The sequence below is a fragment of the Neoarius graeffei genome, chromosome 25, assembly GCF_027579695.1.
Source record: "Neoarius graeffei isolate fNeoGra1 chromosome 25, fNeoGra1.pri, whole genome shotgun sequence".
Taxonomy (NCBI): Eukaryota; Metazoa; Chordata; class Actinopteri; order Siluriformes; family Ariidae; genus Neoarius; species Neoarius graeffei.
The window spans coordinates 36,814,138-36,837,755 of NC_083593.1; the positions used below are offsets into that span (position 1 = coordinate 36,814,138).

At 43.4% G+C, this 23,618-nt stretch overlaps 1 protein-coding gene and 1 non-coding gene across 4 annotated transcripts in view; both read right to left on the reverse strand.

The window, feature by feature from the left end:
- Positions 1-23,618, reverse strand: part of phax (phosphorylated adaptor for RNA export) — a 50,382-nt gene that overhangs the window by 14,907 nt on the left and 11,857 nt on the right. For 2 of the 3 annotated variants that reach the window (XM_060908669.1, XM_060908670.1), the window contains exon 2: positions 13,549-13,638. In XM_060908669.1, coding sequence (XP_060764652.1) covers positions 13,549-13,638 — 90 coding nt within the window. Of the gene's footprint in view, positions 1-9,032; positions 9,159-13,548; positions 13,639-23,618 lie in introns of those variants that run through there. The other variant, XM_060908671.1, reaches the window with a different exon arrangement.
- On the reverse strand, positions 12,371-12,442 carry trnam-cau (transfer RNA methionine (anticodon CAU)). Its single transcript has one exon. It is a non-coding gene; the product is annotated as a tRNA-Met (tRNA).

Below are 23,618 nucleotides of genomic sequence, written 5' to 3' on the forward strand. Positions count from 1 at the left end.
AGCGAGAACAACAGTGTTCACAGCGAAAGCGAGTTTTACTACCCTGAGGAAGACAAAATAAAAAAAAAACATTTCAGGAGAAAGCTAAAAACCTCTAACTTGCTAACGCCGAGCAAAAACATGGCTGAATCCTGAATGACTAAATTTTGTATAAATAGGGGACTACATAGGCGGCAAAATGTAGTTTTTTCCTGCCATGGAAGTGCACTTGTATACCGAGGAGGAAGCAATTTGCATTACAGCCGTGAATGAGAATTCAAAATAGCATTAATTTTACATCATGGATAGCGATAACGACAGTGTTCACAGCGAAAGTGAGTTTTACTACCCTGAGGAAGACAAAAAAAAAAAAAAAAACATTTCAGGAGAAAGCTAAAAACACAGGTTTTTAGCTTTCTCCTGAAATGTTTTTTTTTTTTAATTTTAATGCTGAGCAAAAACATGGCTGAATCCTGAATGACTCCTATTTGCAGGGCCGTCGACAGGGGGGGATAACCGGGTATTTTGTCCCGGGCCCAGGCATGAGGGGGGGCCCAGAACTGGTCCCTCATGAAGATGCCATTAATCATTCTGTTTCATTTCAAAATGTGTTGATTTGGGGGAGAAAAATGTGCTATATTTGCATTCAATGAATGATTTCTGGTTCTTTTGCCTTTATTGTCTTCGAAAATAGATTCAAGAACCCACCTACCACCCCTAATGCAGAAATGGTTTGGTCTTTGATTAAGGCGCCAAATAACACGGCACTATTCCATCATAACGCTTCGACAATAAGCGTGCGAGCCCGTTTGCCAACATGCACAAGTCAGGAGCAAAGAAAAGAAAAGAGAAAAAGAGATGAAGAAGCCAAGAGCCTCAGGGGCTCACTGCATAGATATTTTAGAAAAGATTCAGATGATGCAGCTGAGCCAGGTAAGACACAGATAACTTTTTTCCAGCCCCGTAATGTAACCCCAGCACGCGCGACGCGCCATTCATAATTATAAAGTAGGGGATAGCAGGGTACACTGAGTGAACACTGAAATGCACAGGGCATTGAATTATTTCATAAACATATCGGTTTAATAACACTGTGTTGCATATATCTCAATGAAGCAAAGAATAGCACATTGGCCCGCAATCATATCCAAATGTTTTAGGCACGCTTGCTGAGCTGCGCTGAGCTGGACTCCGGTTAGCTGAAAGCCCGTGGAACGCTGCCTCTTGTTAATTAAACCTTATTTTGTTGGAAATCATCCCGTGTAGATACGACGGCATGTGAAATTGCCAGCTAGATAGAGTTTAACGTAACGAATGGGCTATAAATGGGGTGTTTTGAGGTTAGTCTGTTGCAAAACATTAAACTTTCGCTTAGACTGGATACTCTTCAAACAATTCCCTTGCTCAAGTGAAAAATGATAGGCCTGTATGAAAAGCGCAATTAATGAAAGTAGCCTAATAAGCCCTAAATGAATAAAACAACCTCTGTTTTATTGTTGTTGCTTACACGTTAAGATTTTGAAATCTTCTCGGTCCAGTTCTATATCCAGGGAATGTTGTAATCCTTTTGGTTTATCCGTAATAAACGTGTCAGCCCCCAGGTCAGATAGGCTAATGTTACGTGGTTGGGAGGGTGTCAATTTTTTTTTGTAACATTCTGAATCGAGTACGGAAAAGACGTTTGTGAAAATCAAGACAAAAAAATACACTGAAAAACTCACTGTACACATCACTAGTGGCACACACGGACTGGCCATCGGGAGTAGTGGGAGTTTTCCCGGTGGGCCGGTGGTTCAGTGTGAGCCGGCGGAGAAAAAAAAAAAACAGTTGCGCGCTGGCCTTTAATATGATAAGCAATGTTAACAGTTTCTTAAACAACTGTTTTTTTTTTTTTTTTCTCCGCCGGCCCACACTGAACCACCGGCCCACCGGGAAAACTCCCGCTACTCCCGATGGCCAGTCCGTGTGTGACTAGTGGTGATGCTTCTATGTTCAGATTTTGGGAAAGCCATAACTCCGTTCTCATTGAGGCCCAGTTCCATCCCGTAAACAATCATATTGGTTTATCAACTACCTGCGCTCAAACATGTCACAGGAGAGGCTCAATGGGCTGGCTATGCTCTCTATAGAGCGCGAACTTGCAAAGAAGCTGGACTTCAATGACCTTATTGACGACTTTGCCACAGCGAAAGTCCGGCGCATTGTATTTCGCACCTGAATAGTTGCAGACTAAGGAAATGTTCAAACTGTAAAATATGTTGAAATGTTGAAATAAAATGGTTGACTGTTATAATGGGCTTGGAATACCTGTTATTTAAGGGTTGGAGTGAATGGAGACTGTGAAAAGAGGGGTTGGGTGTGGGTGGTTGCTGTGTGGCGATGTGCGTGCGCGCGTATGTGTGTGTGGGGGGGGCACTCAGATTATTTGGGGGGGGGGGCCACTCAGATTATTTTGTCCCGGGCCCAGCCAAAGCTGTCAACGGCCCTGCCTATTTGTATAAATAGGGGACTACATAGGCGGCAAAATGTAGTTTTTTTCCTGCCATGGAAGTGCACTTGTATACCGAGGAGGAAGCAATTTGCATTACAGCCGTGACTGAGGATTCAAAATGGCAAAAGGTTTCAGAGATATAATAATTTCTGTAACCCAGTGTTAATGTTCACTAGTTTGTTAGGAAAGTCAGATAATTTACTTAAATTTTATTAAAAGCTAAATAGTTACTTTGAGGAGGAATGTAGTGGAGCTAAGGTTAGCTAGCTGGCTAGTTAGCATAGTTAATGTCACTAAATTATTGTTTTTCAGTGTTCAGGGTTTTATTTCTATTTTTATTGGGCTGCGAAACAGTGAATAGTCACTAGAAAATAATAACCGAGTTAAAACAGACACAATGCTTTCAATAAGGTGTGTCCGAGTTTATTATGGAGTTGTTTATTGGTGTGGTTCAGTAAACTGTTGTACAGCTAATAGGAAAGGAAAGTGTGTGTGAGAGTGAGCAGAAATGGGATTATACACGGTGTTACAAGAAGCAAAATAGTTAAAACATTCAGTAAAACATTTTTAGAAATGTCCACAGTGTGATAACGGAGTGTAAAAATGGTTTTACTGATGGGATTGTGGTATTTAATCAGTTTTAAAAACACACGGGTCTGTGGTGAAAACTGAAGGAAATATTTATTACAGATTCTTTGTACAGGATTGTCTCTGCATATCTTTTATGTATTTCTTACAAAAAGTGAAATTCCCTAATTGTCCATGTTCGAGTTTGCAGTAGCATCACTTGTGTAAATATGTTTGGTGTAAAGGACTGGTTGTTTAGAGTGAGGGTTTCCTGCTGTACAAAACAGACCGTGTTATAAAATGGCTTCTGATTCATTTGACAAGACCTGCAGATGTGTCTCACTGTCTTTTCATCTCTTTGGACACAGGAAGGACGTTTCCTGTCATTGAGATCGACGGCTGCACAGACAAGCGAGAGGACGAGGATGAAGACCACGGGCCTGAGCAGCTTATTGGAACCCATTTATGGGAAGATGATGGTGATGAGCGTGAGGTGTGTTTGAGGACCCTGTCCCCTTTATCGTATCCGCCCTCTTTGAGGATCCTGTCCCCTTTATTGTATCCGCCCTCTTTGAGGACCCCGTCCCCTTTATTGTATCCGCCTCCTTTGAGGACCCCATCCCCGTTATGGAAGCAGTCCCCTTTGAGGATCTCCTCACCTTTAGGGAATCAGTCCCCCTTATGGATCTCACTCAATTTCAGGACCCCACCTCTTTCGAGGACTCCATCCCCCTTATGTCAATGTCCTTGACCTGTGGTGTCCCCCAGGGGTCGATCCTTGGACCATTACTATTCAACCTTTATATGCTCCCACTTGGACAAATTATCAAGAACAACTCAATTTTGTATCACTGCTATGCAGATGACACCCAAATTTATTTTGCTCTATCACCTAATGATTATGCCCCCCTTGAATGTCTCTACCAGTGTATTGACCAAATCAACAACTGGATGTCACAAAATTTTCTTCAGCTGAACACAGATAAAACAGAAGTAATTCTATTTGGGAAAAAAGATGAAAGACTCAGGATTATCACTATTCTTGACACAAAGGGGATTAAAACAAAAGATATGGTTAAAAATCTTGGTGTTTTCATTGACAGCGAGCTAAACTTTGACAGTCACATGAAAGCAATCACTAAATCGGCATTTTATCATCTAAAAAACATTTCCAAACTAAGAGGACTTATGTCAAAAAAATGATCTGGAAAAACTTATACATGCCTTCATCTCTAGTAGGGTTGATTACTGCAATGGCCTTTTCACAGGCCTGCCAAAAAAGACCATTAAACGACTTCAGGTGATTCAAAATGCAGCGGCTAGGGTTCTCGCACGAACAAAAAGAACAGAGCACATTACTCCAATTCTATGGTCCCTTCACTGGCTTCCAGTAAGCTACAGAATTGACTTTAAAGCATTGCTGCTGGTGTACAAATCTCTAAATGGTACAGGGCCCAATTACCTCTCTGATATGTTGCAGCGGCCGAACCCAATCAGATCTACCAGATCAAAACAGAAAAATTTACTATTAAAACCTGTTGTTAAAACAAAGTGTGGTGAAGCAGCTTTTAGCTACTATGCAGTACAGCTATGGAACCAACTCCCAGAGGATATCAAAAATGCTCCTGCTGTTGGCAGCTTCAAATCTAGACTAAAGACCAAGCTGCTTTCAGATGCTTTCTGCTAACTGATTAATATCATCTTTACATGTTTTAAACTTTCTTAACTTTTACAGTCTCTGCATGTTTTAAACTTTACTTAACTTTTATTCTATTTTATTCTGCTGTTTATTTATTTTATTGAACTTTTACTTCATTTTATTATTTTATTTCTACTATTGTTTAATTCTTATTATTTTTCTCTCTTCTTCCCCATTTATTTTATGTAATTTTATTTTCTATTGTTTACTGTTTTGCTTTTACTTCTGTAAAGCACATTGAATGGCCACTATGTATGAAATGTGCTATATAAATAAACTTGCCTTGCCTATGAACTCCAGCCGCATTGAGGACCCCATCCCCTTTGAGGGACCCGATCCCTTTGAGGACCCCGTCTCCTGTATGGGACCCGTCCCCTTTGAGCAGCCCGTCCCCCTTATGGAACCCAACCTCATTGAGGAGTCCGTCTCCCTTACAGAGCCCATCCCCTTTGAGGACCCCATCCCCCTTACAGAGTCCGTCCCCCTCACAGGAGCCGTTCCCTTTGAGGAGCCCGTCCCCTTTGAGGATACCTTCTCCTTTATGTAACCCGTCCCCTTTGAGGACCCCTACCCCTTTAGGTAACCCATCCTCTTTGAGCACCTCAACCCCCTTACATAACCGGCCCCCTTTGAGGACCCCGATCCCCTCAGGTAACCCGCCCCCTTTGAGGACCCTGACCCCCTCAGGTAACCCGCCCCCTTTGAGGACCCCGACCCCCTCAGGTAACCGGCCTGCTTTGAGGACCCCGACACCCTCAGGTAACCGGCCTGCTTTAAGGACCCTGACCCCCTTACTGAAGCCGTCCCCTTTGAGGATCCCAAAATCCTTAGGTAACCCGTCCACCTGGAGGACTCCAATCCTCTCAGGTAACCCGTCCCCGTGGAGGACTGCAACCCCCTTATTGAAGCCGTCCTGTTTGAGGACCCCAACTCCTTTATTGAACCTGTCCCCCTTGACAACCCCAACCCCCTTAGGTAACCCTTCCTCATTGAGCCTGTGCCGCTATATGATGATTCCCATCCAATGCAAGGGGATAAGGAAGAGGAGAACAGATGAAACACACAACGATGATGAAGCCCCTCCTTGTAGAAGGCCGCATTTGAATCCTCATGAATAGCCTGAGGAGGCTTCATCAGGAGGCCAATCCCAACCCAGCTTTTTCCATTATTTATGAACACGCTGTAACCCTCAACACCTCAGTCATCACCACATGTTCATTTTTTAACGTGTGCCAAGTATTTTACCCCAGACCCCATTAATAGACTTTTCCTTTCTTTTTTTTCTGGATTAATTTGTGGTAGCTATTTCACCTCTTTAAACAATGAGGTGCAGTGACAATCACCGTTATGCCTTCTTTTTGAATAATAATAATTCATTACAAAATAAATTATTTGATAAATAGTTATTTAATAAACTATTAATTATTAGTTAATAATTTATTTATTATTTTTTATAAAGCAGTTACAGCAATTAAAATCATTTTGTAGGTTTATATGTGTAGTTACTGTTAAAAGTACAGGTGTTTTACAGTAGAATATTATTATAACATGCTTTAGTGTAATGAAAGTTATAAATTAATAGCAAACATATGTACATAATAGTGTTAAAGTACAGGATATTTTATGTTTTTATGTAAATATGTACATGTGTATATTCAATGTTTGATTAATAAGTTTTTAAGGTTAAAAAGGTGAAGATTAAGGAATAACACACTACAGACAATTTTACAAAATTGTTCTATAAAAATAGCGCACGCCCCCACCGCCCTCCATGGACTGGAGTGTGTTATTCCACTTATACGACAGCGATTTGCCAATAATAGCAATGTTTAACTTATAACACAGCGCACGTTTTAATTATCTTCCATAAATCTTAAATTAATGTCTGCTAACAAAAAACATTATATCGGTGATTTATTATAATTTTGTTAAACAAACATCCGTTTATTTATAGTCTCAGATTATGCCCACCGTACAAGTCCCTGTGTATGAGCTGTTACTATAGAAACAATATACAGTATTCGAACGAGTGCGTTAATATTAAAGTGCATATCACGGGTAAATTCAGGAGCAAGATCAATGTAATTCTCCTATTTTATATTAAAGTTTGGTCAAATATCTGTCACATTTTTGCATTTTGTGCAATTTTTTTACCTTGCGCAATACCAGAAAAATTCAGTTGAAATCAAACCATTTGAGGCGAATTGGTCCGCCTCTGAAAAAACTTGGCATTTGGATTTCCCGGGAAACATTGATTTTCGTGACGTCACGTGCGGGACGCCTCCTTCTGAATCCTACGTCAGCGCTGGTTTGTTTATGAGAAAACGACCTGGTGGTTTTCTGCAAATTTCTTCAACGTTATCGCGTAATTATTAAAATGGTTAACAGATGTATCGTAGGAGGGTGTAGCAACACCAATCTTGATGGGATTAGTACTCATCATTTTCCAAAAGACCGGACAATGAGAGAAATGGGAGCACTTCGGGCGAGGCACCCGGAAGCCAAGGACCAAAACAGAGCCGAGAAAAAGACCAAGAAAAAAGGCGATTCACAAGTTGACTGTTGCCAGGGTAAGAAATAATTCTTATATTCTTCATCCAAAGGTGAAGTAACATTGCGCTTAGGTGACAATTCCATATTTCAATGCAAAATCGCAAGCTGCTAAATTTGGGCTACACAGGCTGTGCACTGAAACCGTGCAAGCTCGCGCAGCCTGCTGGCGCTTCCGCAGGTGACGTCATGAATCTGGCTCCAGACTCCCTTGGGATTTTTCCAGACGCGTTTTGTTATTTTCTTTTTTTTCTGCTGTAGACAGATGGCCTTGTGCAAAATGACCCTTCTGGATGAGTGTGTAAAGGGACATTCTTTCATATAAAAAAAAAAGAAATTGGTCCAGGATATGCACTTTAACCATCGTTACTGCCCGTACTGCTCCCTCAACTTCGTCTCAGCTATTATTCATCGATATTCACTGAGTCTGAGGTGGATAATTATTATTTTAATATAAATGCACAGGTAATTATTTAAATTAAAAAAATTCTATTTTCATTAGTGCCATTCAAATGTTATTACAAGGTGTGGTGCAGATTTGTCATCTATGTCAAGTCACATAAATTACTTTGTTTTGAAAGAGATAAAATAAATCAGAATTCCACCTTACCTTTGAATAGTTTTAGACCAAACTTCATAGCATCTTTAGTGCTTTTAGGAACAGTAGTTTATTTCATAATTTGTAATTCTTCCTTGCTAATGGTAATGAAGTGACTGGCCGCCATTTTGCCGAGTCACTCGAGGTGATTGTCGAGAAATTGTCCGAATTGCTCGACCAATCAGTGCGTGCGATTTTCTCTAATCGCCTGTATTTATACTAAATGCAAAAAATAATAATGCAAACTTTTTTTTTGTCCAATCAGACTTTTTTGCTTTGAAATGATCAATAAATTACCTTTTTGCTGAACACTCATGTCTGAAGTGTCTTTTCTTATAACACACTGTAAGCATTTCTCATTGGTTTTGCATGTAATTATAATGGATCAGAAATAAACCTTCAGCTGAAACCTTCAGGTGTTCAGAAGTAATTCCACTGATTTCTTCTCGCAAGCAAATACACTCCAGCCAACAGTCTGAACCTGTTCAATCTATATAATCTGTGGTGTTATGCCAAATAAACAATAAATAAATGGGTAAATAACAGGTGAATCTCAAGGTGCAGTTTTGCTGTTTAGAGTTGATTTCCACAGTTGAGTGCAGCAAGTTGGCCAATTTATTAATTTACAGTGAAACTTATGAACAAATGCACCACGAGGAAGAAACTGAGTTCAGGTTGGTTTAGATAACCAGTTTCCATTTCCTTTCTACATCATTTCTGAATTTATCAAAATATTTTGCACATTTGGATTTTTTTTTTTTGTTATACCACTGTCAAAGGACAGACTTTTGCTGAAAAATTAACAGCCAAACCTTTTACATTCACAGATTAACAGCAAACTGTTTGCTTTTATTATATTACCATTAAGTATGTGATATTACTGTACATTATAATTTTAGTGTATTTTATGGTAAAATGCTGGCAGCTGTGTTTGCCAGAGATAGTGAATATTGCTGTTCCCTGTGTATATCAGCATTTTTCTATAACTACAGCCATTTTACTATAAAATACTTTTACAGGTTTTACCAGTATTTTCTGTAAATAAACAGGAATTATAAATGAGCAAGTAACTAGAGTGACATTAAATAGGCAAAACACATGTTACTTAGATGTACTGTAAACTAAATTTCGATTCATATTCAACTCACATGGGGAGGCACGGTGGTGTAGTGGTTAGCACTGTCTCCTCACAGCAAGAAGGTCCTGGGTTCAAGTGCAGTGGCTGGCAAGGGCCTTTCTGTGTGGAGTTTGCATGTTCTCCCTGTCTCTGAGCGGGTTTCCTCCGGGAAACAATCCAAAGACATGCAGGTTAGGCTAACTGGTGGCTCTAAATTGACCGTAGTTGTTTCTCTATGTATCTCTAGATATTTTTTTCTCATTTAAATCTTAAAATTGGGGCGGCACGGTGGTGTAGTGGTTAGCACTGTCGCCTCACAGCAAGAAGGTCCAGGTTCGAGCCCAGTGGCCAGCAAGGGCCTTTCTGTGTGGAGTTTGCATGTTCTCCCCGTGTCCGCGTGGGTTTCCTCCGGGTGCTCCGGTTTCCCCCACAGTCCAAAGACATGCAGGTTAGGTTAACTGGTGACTCTAAATTGACCGTAGGTGTGAATGTGAGTGTGAATGGTTGTCTGTGTCTATGTGTCAGCCCTGTGATGACCTGACGACTTGTCCAGGGTGTACCCTGCCTTTCACCCGTAGTCAGCTGGGATAGGCTCCAGCTCACCTGCGACCCTGTAGAACAGGATAAAGCCGCTAGAGATAATGAGATGAGATGAATGTGTGAAAATCCCCCAGGTAAGAACTGAAAGATTATTAGCTGGCTACAAAAAGTGTTTACAAGCTGTGATACTTGCCAAAGGGGGTGTTACTAGGTACTAACCATGCAGGGTGCCCAAACTTTTGCTTCGGGCCCTTTTCCTTTTTTGTCATTTTGAAAATATAAAAGATGAAAATCAAAAAAATTGTTTTTGCTTAAAATATAAAGGGAATGAGTCATCTTTAACTTCATGCCTTTTGGAGATCATTTCATCTTCAACTTGCTTAACTGTTCACAGTAACAGCAATTTTGACCAGGGGTGCCCAAACTTTTGCATACCACTGTATGTGCTTTTAAAATACTCTTCAAATATTCCAAGATTAAAGTTATGGTTGTTTTAAAATTTAATTGTGACATGCATTTAGTCATATTTCTTGATGATGATTTAATGTATAACTGTTCATGAAAATAATGTATACATTTACATTCAGGGATCCTTCGGAGCCAGTCATTATGGGAAACATCGAATACTGATTTGAGTGCAATCAGGACACTGTTTTCACAGAGACTTCGTGAAATCTTCTGTCAGGTGTGTGAAAGTAGACGGGTCTAAATGCAGTTAGCAGGTGTGATATTTCCACAAAAGAAATCGAAAGCAGAGTCATGAACATGGCTCAAAACAAATGTGACAGTGATAATGACAATACTTCACAAAGCCTCTGTGTCCTCATATGTATGCATGTTCTGACCGCACTAAAATCATCATCAGGTGTTTCCCATAATGACTGGGTCGCAAGCTTGTGCATAGCATGCTCTGAAAGATCACCCTTTTTAAAAAGATGCACTTTTTCAGTCCCGGTGAAGATGAGGCTGTGCAGAGCTGCTGTGTTGAAGCTCATGTTCACTTCACTGTATAAGAATGAGCACCGCGCTGCAGTTGTGAAATAATTTTTTTAATTCTTACTTTCATGGAAATGAAGTGAGCATACTGTAGGGTTTTTGACCTCTTCGTTCGACACCGAGTCCCGCTGAATGTTTTTTCCCCCATTTTTCCCTTCTATTTTAAGAAATTTATGTAGTTTTCCTCCCAGTAATGAATTACTTTTGGTCATTTAAATAAAACCTGATGTCTTTGTTTTGTTTAAAACGATTTGCGCATTGAAAAACACAGCAAAACCTTCCCATACTGGGCTGAGTTTCCCAAAAGCATCGCAGCACAAAGATCATCGTTAAATGGTAGAGTAAGCAGCACAATGAACACTCTCTCTCTCTCCTAGTTAAGATGCTCTTAACGTTAAGAGGCCTTTGGGAGACCCACCCCGATCAATAACAACTAACTCGGCTGAAATGAAGCACTGAAGTATGCCCCGTCATGGTGCCCTAGTTACCATCGCTATGGGGTCACGTGACAATGCAAAGCCTCTATAACCCAAACATCAGGTCTCAGCTGTCTGAAGGAAGGAGCAGGATCTCTCTCTCTTTCTCTCCCTATCCAACTTCATGTAGTGCTATGTGGCTACATAGCACTACATGAAGTTGGATAGGGAGAGAAAGAGAGAGAGATCCTGCTCCTTCCTTCATACAGTGAGAGTTGGTACATACAGTGAGAGTTGTACACACACCTCCAACTAAGTTGGTTAAAAAAAAAAGGTTCTTCCTCATTCGTATCAGTTTGTTGTGGTACAAATACAAAGTTTATTCCTTATAACTCCAATAAAGCAACCTTTTTTATATTAACCAAACATTTTTGGTATAAAAATACATCATTTATGACCCCAAATCAGAAACAGTTAGGACTGTATGGAAAATGGAATTTAAAAAACAAAACAAAACAGAATTTTCAAGCTCCAAAGAACAATTATCAAATTTTGACACTGTTAAATTTTTGGAGAACAAAAACCCTTAAAAATCAAAAATACTCTAAATTTTAAATTATGCTAGGGTCACATGTGTAAGTCCCTGGAAACACAAAATCCAGACCACCCTAGTGACCCGGATCTGGTGGTTCAGGCCCGCAAAATGATATCCAAACCAGCTGACCCGCCAAGACATGAAAAACCAGTATCAGAAAAATCTAAAGAGTAATGTCACTGATCTGTCAGGATTTATCTCAGCTTAAACTTGCCGATAAGTGTTTTCGGACCAATTAACAGTTTATTAAACAAGTACATGTATAGCTATGGGGCGGCACGGTGGTGTAGTGGTTAGCGCTGTCGCCTCACAGCAAGAAGGTACGGGTTTGAGCCCAGTGGCCGGCAAGGGCCTTTCTGTGCAGAGTTTGCATGTTCTCCCCGTGTCCGCGTGGGTTTCCTCCGGGTGCTCCGGTTTCCCCCACAGTCCAAAGACATGCAGGTTAGGTTAACTGGTGACTCTAAATTGACCGTAGGTGTGAATGTGAGTGTGAATGGTTGTCTGTGTCTATGTGTCAGCCCTGTGATGACCTGGCGACTTGTCCAGGGTGTACCCCACCTTTCGCCCGTAGTCAGCTGGGATAGGCTCCAGCTTGCCTGCGACCCTGTAGAACAGGATAAAGCGGCTAGAGATAATGAGATGTACAGCTATACACACCCGTATAGGGCCTGTATGTCTTCTGCTAGCTGTAGTGTTAGTTAGCTAGCTATCTAAGTTACTTGACTGAAGTAACCTGGTTAGCTAACGCGATAAAGCACTTTTTCAGTCATAATATACATTTTACACAAAATAAATTTTTTTAAGAGGGAGAAATAAGAAAGTTAGCAGAGGATGGTTTCGATCCATCGACCTCTGGGTTATGGGCCCAGCACGCTTCCGCTGCGCCACTCTGCTATGAAGCAATCACATACACTAAGGCTTATGAATCTAAAACAGGCAAGCTATACGCCACATAAAAAGGTAATGATCTTCTACTCTAACTGAAAATGCATATTATCATTTTAATTCTAAAAGCGAAATTAATTCCCTGTCGTGAAGTTTATTTATTTATAGTTTGTTTATTTTTATTTTTAAACTAAGATGTTCCTCGTGCCGAACATGTTTTATTCGCAGGGTTTTAACCGTTTATTTTAGGCGACCATTTATGATAAAGGATTGATTTCCACTGATTTTGACTCGCGTACATTTTTAACGTCGGCCTATTTTTATTGGGATCTGAAGTGGGAGAGTCTGGACCGGACCAATCCTCGTGTCGGAGTCGGTGTTGCCAGATCCATGATTTTCAAACGCTAAAATTGAGGATTTGGAACTTATTGAATACCCCAAAACAAGAAGTCATTAGTTTACTGTAGCAAACAAGACGAAGAAATATCAACTAAGTATCCAGAATAAGAAAAAATATTGTGTATAATGAAATAAAAACAATTATAAAACACCAAATTTTATATTTTTGTAACCGAGCGTTGGTACTTATCTTATAAACAGAGTTTTGTAATAACTGAGGAGACACACGTTCGGAGGGAGACACAGATCTACATCCGTTTATTAGAACACTTTTCCCACCATTCCAACTCTCACACACAGATCTCGCGAGAGCATTAATACATGGCAGTCCTATGGAAAGTCCCCGAGGGGATAACATGCATTTTAAAGCTCATATTAAATCTGCTACATACGTCCCCCCCAACGAGAATAAACGTCCCGTTTATAACAAAACAAGACACAAAACAAGGAGGGAATGCATGAAATGAAAAAAAAAAAACAACACAGCATGAGATATGAAAAAAAGCACACTAAACAGAGACAATGCCGGCTAAACACCAGCCTAGACCCATTGCATAGGGAATACAATATAGCAACATTGCACATCCTGTTTTTTTGTTTGTTTGTTTTTGTGTCAACATTTTTTTTCCCGACAAGATCACGGAACAACTTGTCACAAATGCACAATCAGTAAACAACAAAATCACTCAAATGACCAGGCGCTCTAAGCACCCTACCTGCCCTGCTACTGACCGGTCCAGGCGACACAGTGGCCTCTGCAGAACAAGGCAACTCAGCAGAAGCCGGCAGGTCATCCAGGCCAGCATCTGGTAACACAGGAGAACCAGGGATGGGGGACAAGGAAGAGTCTAATGTCAATGGCTGAGGGGGCAATTGAACTGGTAATGTATAAGGTCTCAGTCTGTTATAATGCACGACCTGTTGCCGCTCATCACTATTGAAGGGGTTGGAGATGCGGTAAGTGAGGCCGGGAACCTCACCTGAGTCCATCACCTGCAAGACCTGATAAGGCCCTTTCCAGTGAGGGGCTAGTTTCATGCGACTTTCAACCGGGTTGTCAAGCCACACCATAGCACCTACTCCATAGGGTTTGTGCCTTGCCCTCTCATCATGGTAAAGCTTCTGGCGCTCATGAGCTTCAGCACTACGCATTCTGGCTCTACTGAAAGCAACGTCCAGTTTTGTTTGTAAAGAGGAGGCAAACTCTGTGTGAGACTCAGGACTCTGCGACTCAATAACATGGGTAGGTATCAGTACGTCTACTGGGACTCTGGCTTCGCGCCCATGGGTAAGAAAGTAAGGAGTGTAATGTGTACTAGCATGAACTGAGGTATTGTACGCAAAGGCCACCTGTTTCACATAATCGTCCCAGTCACCCCCACAGTCCAGTAATGTTTTAGCCAGTTGATCAATCAAAGTTCTGTTAAAGCGCTCAACCATCCCATCCGATTGCGGATGGTAGGGAGTAGTGCGCGTTTTTGTTATCTTTAACAGACGACAAAGACGGGGCGGCACGGTGGTGTAGTGGTTAGCGCTGTTGCCTCACAGCAAGAAGGTCCTGGGTTCGAGCCCCGGGGCCGGCGAGGGCCTTTCTGTGTGGAGTTTGCATGTTGTCCGCGTGGGTTTCCTCCGGGTGCTCCGGTTTCCCCCACAGTCCAAAGACATGCAGGTTAGGTTAACTGGTGACTCTAAATTGACCGTAGGTGTGAGTGTGAATGGTTGTCTGTGTCTATGTGTCAGCCCTGTGATGACCTGGCGACTTGTCCAGGGTGTACCCCGCCTTTCGCCCGTAGTCAGCTGGGATAGGCTCCAGCTTGCCTGCGACCCTGTAGAAGGATAAAGCGGCTAGAGATAATGAGAGATGAGAGAGAGACGACAAAGACCCTGCACAACATCCGCCTCAAACTGCCGTCCCTGATCGCTGTGCAAGCGCTCAGGTACACCGTGTACCAGTACATAATCTTCAAAGAGGCACCGTGCCACTGTTTGTGCTGTCTGATTAGGTAGGGGATAGAGATTAACAAACTTCGTAAAATAGTCCTCGACTATCAGTACATACCTATTTCCTCTGCTAGTCACTGGCAACTCAACAATGTCGGCCGCCACTCTCTCAAAAGGACGAGTCGCACCAGAGCCTCCCAGCGGAGCACAATGAGATGGCACTGGGGACCGACGCGTCTGGCATGCCTTGCACTGCTCACACCATTTCTTTATGTCTCTGAACATGGATGGCCAATAGCAAGTCTGACGTGCTCGTTCCCACACACGCTCCACCGCAAAGTGGGCTGACGCGGGGCTTCCATGCAGCTGCTTCAGGAGGTCAGGTACCAGTGAAGAGGGGACCACAATCTGATGGAGCCTCTCACCACTGCAGGGGGAGACAACAGACCAACACAACAGTCCATCTCGCATGAGCAGGCGATCAAACTCTGCCCACAGTTTCCTTACATTAATAGAGGCCCCCCTCAACTGCGCCCTAGACGGCTTTCGTGATGATTTTAGCCAGCTGCAAACAATCTGAATATCCGCATCTGCCTCCTGATGAGCTTTAACATCCGCCAGGTCATGGTCCAAGGTGAAAAACAGTGGCTGAATAGGCCTTGGGTCACCAGTAGATGCTCCTAATGACCCGCAGGCTACTGTCTGAGGCTGCTCAGGGGAGGGTGTGGTACTGTCTATTAGCTGGTGAACGGCTTTAACCCCTCCTGTGGTGTCAGGTGGGTGTATTTCACAATCAGCTCGGCTGTCTCTCTCCAGGCGTCGGGAGAGAGCGTCAGCATTCATGTGACGTTGACCATCCTTATACACTATGTCCCAGTTAAGGGGGTCTAGCTCCAAAATCCATCTACCCCGTCGGCCAGTTGGGTCATCACCAAGCGCCATGCGTCGCAGGCCCAACAGAGGACGATGGTCAGTGACAATGGTAAAAGGCCTAAGCCCAATGTAATGCCGGAATTCGCGAACAGCCCATACAACTGCCCACAGCTCGCGGTCAAATGTTGACCATCTCCGCTGTGTTTGGCTCAGAGTCTGGCTGGCGTAAGCCACCACATGCTCCACCCCTTCCTTTATCTGAGCCAGAACAGCACCTACAGCCTCCCTAGAGGCGTCAGTGAACACCCTGAAGGGCATACTGAAGTCTGGGAGGGTCACGATGGGAGCAGAGGATAGCACGTCTTTAAGGTAACGAAACGACGCTTCACAGTCCACAGTCCATTGAAAAGGCACGTTTTTACCCATTAAGTGATTCAGGGGAGCAGCGTGTTTGGCAAAATTGCGTACAAAGCGCCTATAGTATGAGCATAAACCCACAAATGCCCGGACTTCTGACGTGGACTGAGGGGCAGGCCAATTCTTGACCTTATCTGTGTTTTTTGGATCGGGCTGGAGACCCTGCTGGGAAATTACATGGCCTAGGAAAATTACATGATTTCTGGCAAGGTGACACTTGGACGGATTTAACTTAAGACCAGCGGCCTCAATCCTAGCAAGTACTTCCCTTAAGCTGGAGAGGTGCTGTTCGAATGTGTTACTATACAGAAGGACATCATCTAGGTAAACCATGCAAATATTCCAAGGCAAACCCCTCAGAACTAACTCCATCATCCTTTGGTACATGGCAGGTGAGTTAGATAAACCCATTGGCATAGAACGCCATTGGTAAAGACCCCTACCTGTAGTGAATGCCGTTTTTTCATGGTCCTGCTCAGCGACCTCGACCTGCCAGAACCCGTTTGAAAAGTCCAACGTGCTGAACCACACGGCGCCAGCTAGTGCATCCAGTGTGTCGTCCACCCGCGGCAGAGGGTGGCAATCTTTCACAGTCACACTGTTAAGACGCCTGTAATCAACACAGAATCTCCACTGACCATTTTTCTTTTTGACTAAAACGACCGGAGAGGCCCAGGGGCTGCAGCTCTCCTCAATTACACCATCAGCTAGCAGGTCAGCCACTTGTTTCTCAATCTCGGCCCTTTTTTCAGGAGTGGTGCGGTAGGCCCGTTGTTTAATTGGTGGGTGATTCCCTGTATGGATACGGTGTTGCACAAGCGTACACTTGCCGACGTTCCTATCATTGGAAGAAAAAACATCCCTATACCGTAGGAGCAATGCAGACAGAGCCGCTTTCTGTGATGGTGAGACAGGCGAATCGGCTAGCGACACAGGGGGGGTCAAATCAGAAAAAGAGGGGTCATTAGCAGCCACCGTGGCCACAACGTGTGGTAGTGCATATATGTCTGCCTCGTCGACAGAGTAGATCTCCCCTAGATGAGTGCCTTGTTGTAAAACAACATCACCTTTAGTGGGGTTCAAGACCCAAGCACAAGTCATCCCATTTTTCACTGATGTAACTGTGTGTGCTACCACTAGGCTAGAGCTATCAGGGATATTGGGCTCTAAATAGCCGACAAAATTACACGAATAGGCCTCGGATGATGTAGGTGGAAGGACATTAACAGGCACAATAATTTCACTAAGTGGGGGGAAAGTCATAGTGTTGGCTATGGTGACATTACAGCATACAGGGGTTAGGTCGTTTCTCGTAAGTAAGGGGATGGTAGAGCCCTGCAGTTGAACCCTGCCGTACGGGAGGTCCAAAAGAGCATTGGTTTTCAGCATGAAATCCCAACCTAAAAGCACAGCTTGTGTAGTTCCCCTAATTACATGAAAAGTGTGCTGCCATGATGCTGTCCCCAACCACAAAACAACAGATATAGTACCCAAAGTGTCCAACATTTGTCCATTCACTGCACGGGCACTGACATAGTCTTTCTTCAGGGGACGGTTACGAAGTGCAGGTACAGACGTGCGGAAGTCAGCACTAATAAGAGACACACTTGACCCAGAGTCTAACAACACAGGGACTACTGTGCCTTCAATCACACCATTAACATAGGATACAGGGATCTCACCTTCAGTGCTGTTCACAGAGTCATACATTACAGGGGTGCTGCCACAGGTAGTGGTTGAAGGGCCCAAGGAAAGGGCAGCTGGCGTTCGGCCCGCAACATCAGCTACACCCCGTTTCCCTGATGGCTGGACTGGTGGTCGCTGTGTGGGGAGATGAAGCGCACACCCCGTCTCCTGTGAGCGTCGTCCTCATATTGCATGCGTCGACCCGGGTTGGGGCTGCGTCCTCTTGGTGACCAGGTAGCACCAGGGCTCCGACTGCGGGATGGTGTGAACTGGCCCCGGTCTCTGCCAGGTGACGGGAATCTTCTGTCAGGCGAACGGCTATATTGAGGCTCATGTGACACCTGCGACTGGCATCCATAGCCTCCACAGGTGCAACGGCATGACATCCTCCCTGGTGAAGAAGAGCCACGCCACCCCCCTGGACTCGTCCTCGTCCGCAGCCGTTGATTCTCCTCTGCCATCCTTTTCATGTCGACTCTCATCTCCCTAAGCTCCTCCGTCAGGCTGTGTACCGCCCTGTGAAGCCCTTCATAATCAGTCACAGAATGAACAGAGGCGATATGCCCTACTGCGCTGCCAGCTGCTGTGACTTTGGAGGCAAAGTCCTGCTTGACTGCCTCTCTGGCGTTCTCACAACGCTCAGCAATCACCAACGCCTCCTCCATGTCTGTGGCACCTTGTTCATGACACTTGAGTTTAAGTTCAGAATCGAGACCGCCAAGGAAACGGCGGAATTTCTCCTCTCTAGTCGCATTCTCGCCATAGTCTGGGAAAGCCTCCGAAACGAGACGGCTGATCTCAGCAGCATAAACAACGAGGCTCTCGTGAGGAGCGCGTGGGCGAGCCGACAGGTCGGTCCTGAAACGGTTCAAAAACTGCTTACGACCAAAGGCTTCTTTGAGTCTCTCTTTCACTGCACTGTAATCGCTCTGCACTGTCGCGGGCAGATTATCCCACAACAGGAATGCAGCTTTGCTCAAACGGGTTGGCAGAATCCTTACAAGTTCGTATTGATAGTCTCTTTCATTGCCCCGCTCGGTGAGAGCGCGCACTGCTACCTCAAATTGACGTGCCCAGCAGAGAAAACTTTGTTTGTCGTCTTCACCACAAAACGGAGGTGGGAGGTCAATCTTCACTCGAGCAACGTGATAATCCTTCCCCTGACGAAAGGGAAATGCATCCAAATTCTCTTCCTCTTTGAAATACATTTCGAATTGTCCACTAACTACTCCACGCTTAGGTCTGAATTAGCAGAGGAAGCCGTACATGCAAAGCTAGGCACGGATAGTTAACAGCGGTATACAAAAACTGGTAAAAGAAACGACTATTACAAAATAACCGTTCGTAAAACAAATTCAACCTACACCGCTGCCACCAATGTAACCGAGCGTTGGTACTTATCTTATAAACAGAGTTTTGTAATAACTGAGGAGACACACGTTCGGAGGGAGACACAGATCTACATCCGTTTATTAGAACACTTTTCCCACCATTCCAACTCACACACACAGATCTCGCGAGAGCATTAATACATGGCAGTCCTATGGAAAGTCCCCGAGAGGATAACATGCATTTTAAAGCTCATATTAAATCTGCTACATTTTGATAAATTATGCAACAGTTATAAATAATAGCTATACAACAGTTATACATTCTAGGAGCTCCCTCTGTGCCCAGCGCAGATACAGGCTGGTCCTCACCCCCATCCTCCAGCAACTCCAAACCGTCCTTAGTGTCACTGGCAAATCCATCCATCCATTATCTCTAGCCTTTTTATCCTGTCCTACAGGGTCACAGGCAAGCTGGAGCCTATCCCCGCTGACTACGGGTGAAAGGCGGGGTACACCCTGGACAAGTCGCCAGGTCATCACAGGGCTGACACATAGACACAGACAACCATTCACACACACATTCACACCTACGGTCAATTTAGAGTCACCAGTTAACCTAACCTGCATGTCTTTGGACTGTGGGGGAAACTGGAGCAACTGGAGGAAACCCACGCGGACACGAAGAGAACATGCAAACTCCACACAGAAAGGCCCTTGTCAGCCGCTGGGCTCGAACCCAGGGCCTTCTTGCTGTGAGGCAACAGCGCTAACCACTACACCACCATGCTGCCCGTCACTGGCAAACATTTCCCAAAAAATCATCGTGTTTCTCATAATCAAGTTCTTAAGCCATAATCAGATGTTCAAGGCATAGTTCCAGGAAGATGGCAATACATTGTACCTTTTTATTTAAACAATTGGAACAACCAAAAACAGCACAAAAATGAACTATATTTAAGACAGGTTAAGCCTTACTTACAGGAAAGACTGTGTCTGGTTGTCCCCCAGGATAAATTATGACGTGTCCGTGACGTCATGCACAAGGGGTCTATAAAAATGGATGGATTTCTCCATTATTAGTAGAGGACCTGGGTTAGATATGTATGCACATAGTTTAGGAGAGGATAACTCAACTGTTATAGGCTAATTTGAACCCAATGAACAACTTGGGATGTGTGCCAAAATCGATGTTCGGGGCGAACAGGCCGAAAATTACCAATCCAAGATGGCTGTCGGTAGCCATATTGAAAATATAAATTTTTGAATCCCTCACCACAGAAGTATGTGCAATACCTCATTTTATGTTTTTATTTTTTTTTTTTTTTGGGGGGGGGTATGGGGACATCATTTTCATGATTGAAGGAAAAAGGAACAAGCTATGGTCAAAGGCAAGGTAAAAAAAAATATATCAAAAATTGTCCAAAATTGCAGTTTCACAGAAACTATCTCAAACATGAACTCATGGAATTGGGAGACCTATGCACATAATTTAGGAGAGTATAAGAAAGCAAGCATTTGATTAATATAAAGAAATTATATTTTCAATCATACTATTATGATAAATGGAATGTTAACTTAAAGTGAAAAATGCAAAACAAAACTTATTACTTCAGTCGGCAACAATATCTTGAGAGCCTAAACGTTTAACAGCCAACAATGCAACTTTTAACATCACATTATTACTGTTTATGTGTCACTAAACCAGGATCAGGAACATGAAGAGTAACATCATAATAATACTGCAGTGGCAGCGGCAAAGATGGGGGCAGGGGGTCCTAAAGTTATGTTGGGGGGACTGTGCCTCCCAAAAGTTACGATGGGAGTCCTTAGACTATTTACAAGGAAGGAAAAAGAGTAGTGTGAATAAACAGCCGGCTGTGCGCCTTTGTTTTCCCTTATTAAATCCTGCTGCGTCCCTTCATCCCGGCAGCATCCGCAACATCTGTAAAAGCTTTGTCCACCTTGAAAAGGGTGTTGACATACCTTTGGTCTTCGATGACCGAACAACGACTTAACAACTGTACACTGCTACATGTACATAAAGATATCGTGGACACTATGGACTTGACCCCTATTGCTGCTGCCTTCTCGTCTTTCAATGACGAGAGAATGTGGTACTTTGGTTCCTTCAATTAAGTAAGGTACATGTGAACATTGTATGTGTATTTACTCACATGTAAACACAGTAGAAAGTATCAAACTTATAGTAAGAGGGTGTTATCCTCTCAACGATACTAAGTAGACGTAATTACGTTATTAGGGCCCGAGCCCTATAGGGCGAAGGCCCTATTGTTCTTGTAAGAGTTCACTATTTTTAGGGCCCGAGCCCTATGGGCGAAGGCCCTATTGTTCTTGTAAGAGTTCACTATTATTATTCTTCCGTCTTCTTCTTCTTCTTCTTCCGTCTTCTTCTTCTTCTTTATTTTTCTCCGCTGTTGGGCCATTTTCGGGGCACTTGCCATGGGCGAAAACGCACGAAATTTGGCACCAGTTCCGAGAATTGCCACCGCTACTCAGAACCAGAAGCCCAAACTTGGTCGGGGCTCAGGGCCTCTATAGCGCCCCCTAAGTCATTGTGATTTTGGCCTCCCGCATTAAGGTGCCTGGGTGCCATGTACTTTGTAGTAGTGGCATGCCATTTGGTACGCATATGTATCTCACTTAGCCGGACAAAAATGTAATGCCAATGCATTAGCCACGCCCAACAGGAAGTGAGGTAATTTCACTTTTGTGTGAAATGCATGGCCACGAAGACGGCGCAACTCCTCCTAGACCGTTCATAGGTATGTCACCAAAATTGATACACATCATCTACAGACATGGCTGACAAAAGTTACTAAATACGTTTCATGTAGGATAAACCGTTCAGAAGTTATACGTCAATCAATTTTCGATGCAAAATTTTGCATTCTTAAAAATTCATAACAAATCTTCTGATTGCTCAAAACTGCTCATACTTCACACCCAAATCACTCATTGGGCTTCTGACATGTTACCCAATTTCTGTGATATTTCGCCACTGGGGGCGCTATTTTTGGGCAAAAATTCCAATCTTTCCTCAAATTTGGTCAAACTTCACGGCCACCCTCTTACTACCTCCCATGTCATGTATACCTCGTTTTGGAAATTTTCGTCCATGGGGGGGCGCTGTTTTTGGCTGACGCATTTGCTCCAAAACGGGTTTTTGGTTAATAATTCCATAATGCTTTTCCTTCACACCACTACCTTGTGATAGTACGTTGCTGTTGTAGACACTTATTTTTCCAACTCATAATCGCTCATGTACAGCATAGCGCCACCTACTGACATGGGAAAAACCAAAAAATTTATTCTTCAAAAATCTATATCTCATCTTCTATTTACTCAATTGTCATCAAACTTCATACGCAAACTCTTCATAGCTCACCTGACGTCTATGCCAAATTTTGTGCACTTTCGCCCCTGGGGGTGCTGGTTATGGCAAAAATGATATTGCAGCTTCTGATTTGTCAAACTTGCCAAGCAAACTCTTTACAAGACCCTTATTGGGGCGCTTGCCATGGTCGACAACGCACGAAATTTGGCTCCTTTTTCTTAGACTGCCACCGCTACTGAGAACCAGAAGCCCAGATCCAGGCGGGCCTCAGGGCCTCTATAGCGCCCCCTAACTTGTTGTGATTTTGGCCTCCCGCTTTAAGGTGCCTGGTTGCCATGTAGTTTGTAGTAGTGGCATGCCATTTGGTACGCATGTATATCTCACTAAGCCGGACAAAAATGTAATGCCAATGCATTAGCCACGCCCAACAGGAAGTGAGGTAATTTCACTTTTGTGCGAAATGCATGGCCACGAAGACGGCGCAACTCCTCCTAGACCGTTCATAGGAATGTCACCAAAATTGATACACATCATCTACAGACATGGCTGACAAAAGTTACTAAATAGGTTTCACGTAGCATAAACCGTTCAGAAGTTATACGTCAATCAATTTTCAATGCAACATTTTACATGCTTAAAAATTCATAACAAATCTTCTACTTGCTCAAAACTGCTCATCCTTCACACGCTGATCACTCATTGGGCTTCTGACTTGTTACCCACTTTCTGTGATATTTCGCCACTGGGGGCGCTATTTTTGGGCAAAAATTCCAGTCTTTCCTCAAATTTGGTCAAACTTCACGGCCACCCCCTTACTACCTCCCATGTCATGTATACCACATTTTGGGAATTTTCGTCCATGGGGGGCGCTGTTTTTGGCCGACGCAATTGCTCCAAAACGGGTTTTTGGTAAATAATTCCATGATGCTTTTCCTTCACACCACTACCTTGTGATAGTGCGTTGCTGTTGTAGACACTTATTTTTCCAACTCATAATCGCTCATGTACAGCATAGCGCCACCTACTGACATGGGAAAAACCACAAATTTTATTCTTCAAAAATCTATATCTCATCTTCTATTTACTCAATTGTCATCAAACTTCATACGCAAACCCTTCATAGCTCACCTGACATGTACGCCTAATTTTGTGCACTTTCGCCCCTGGGGGTGCTGGTTATGGC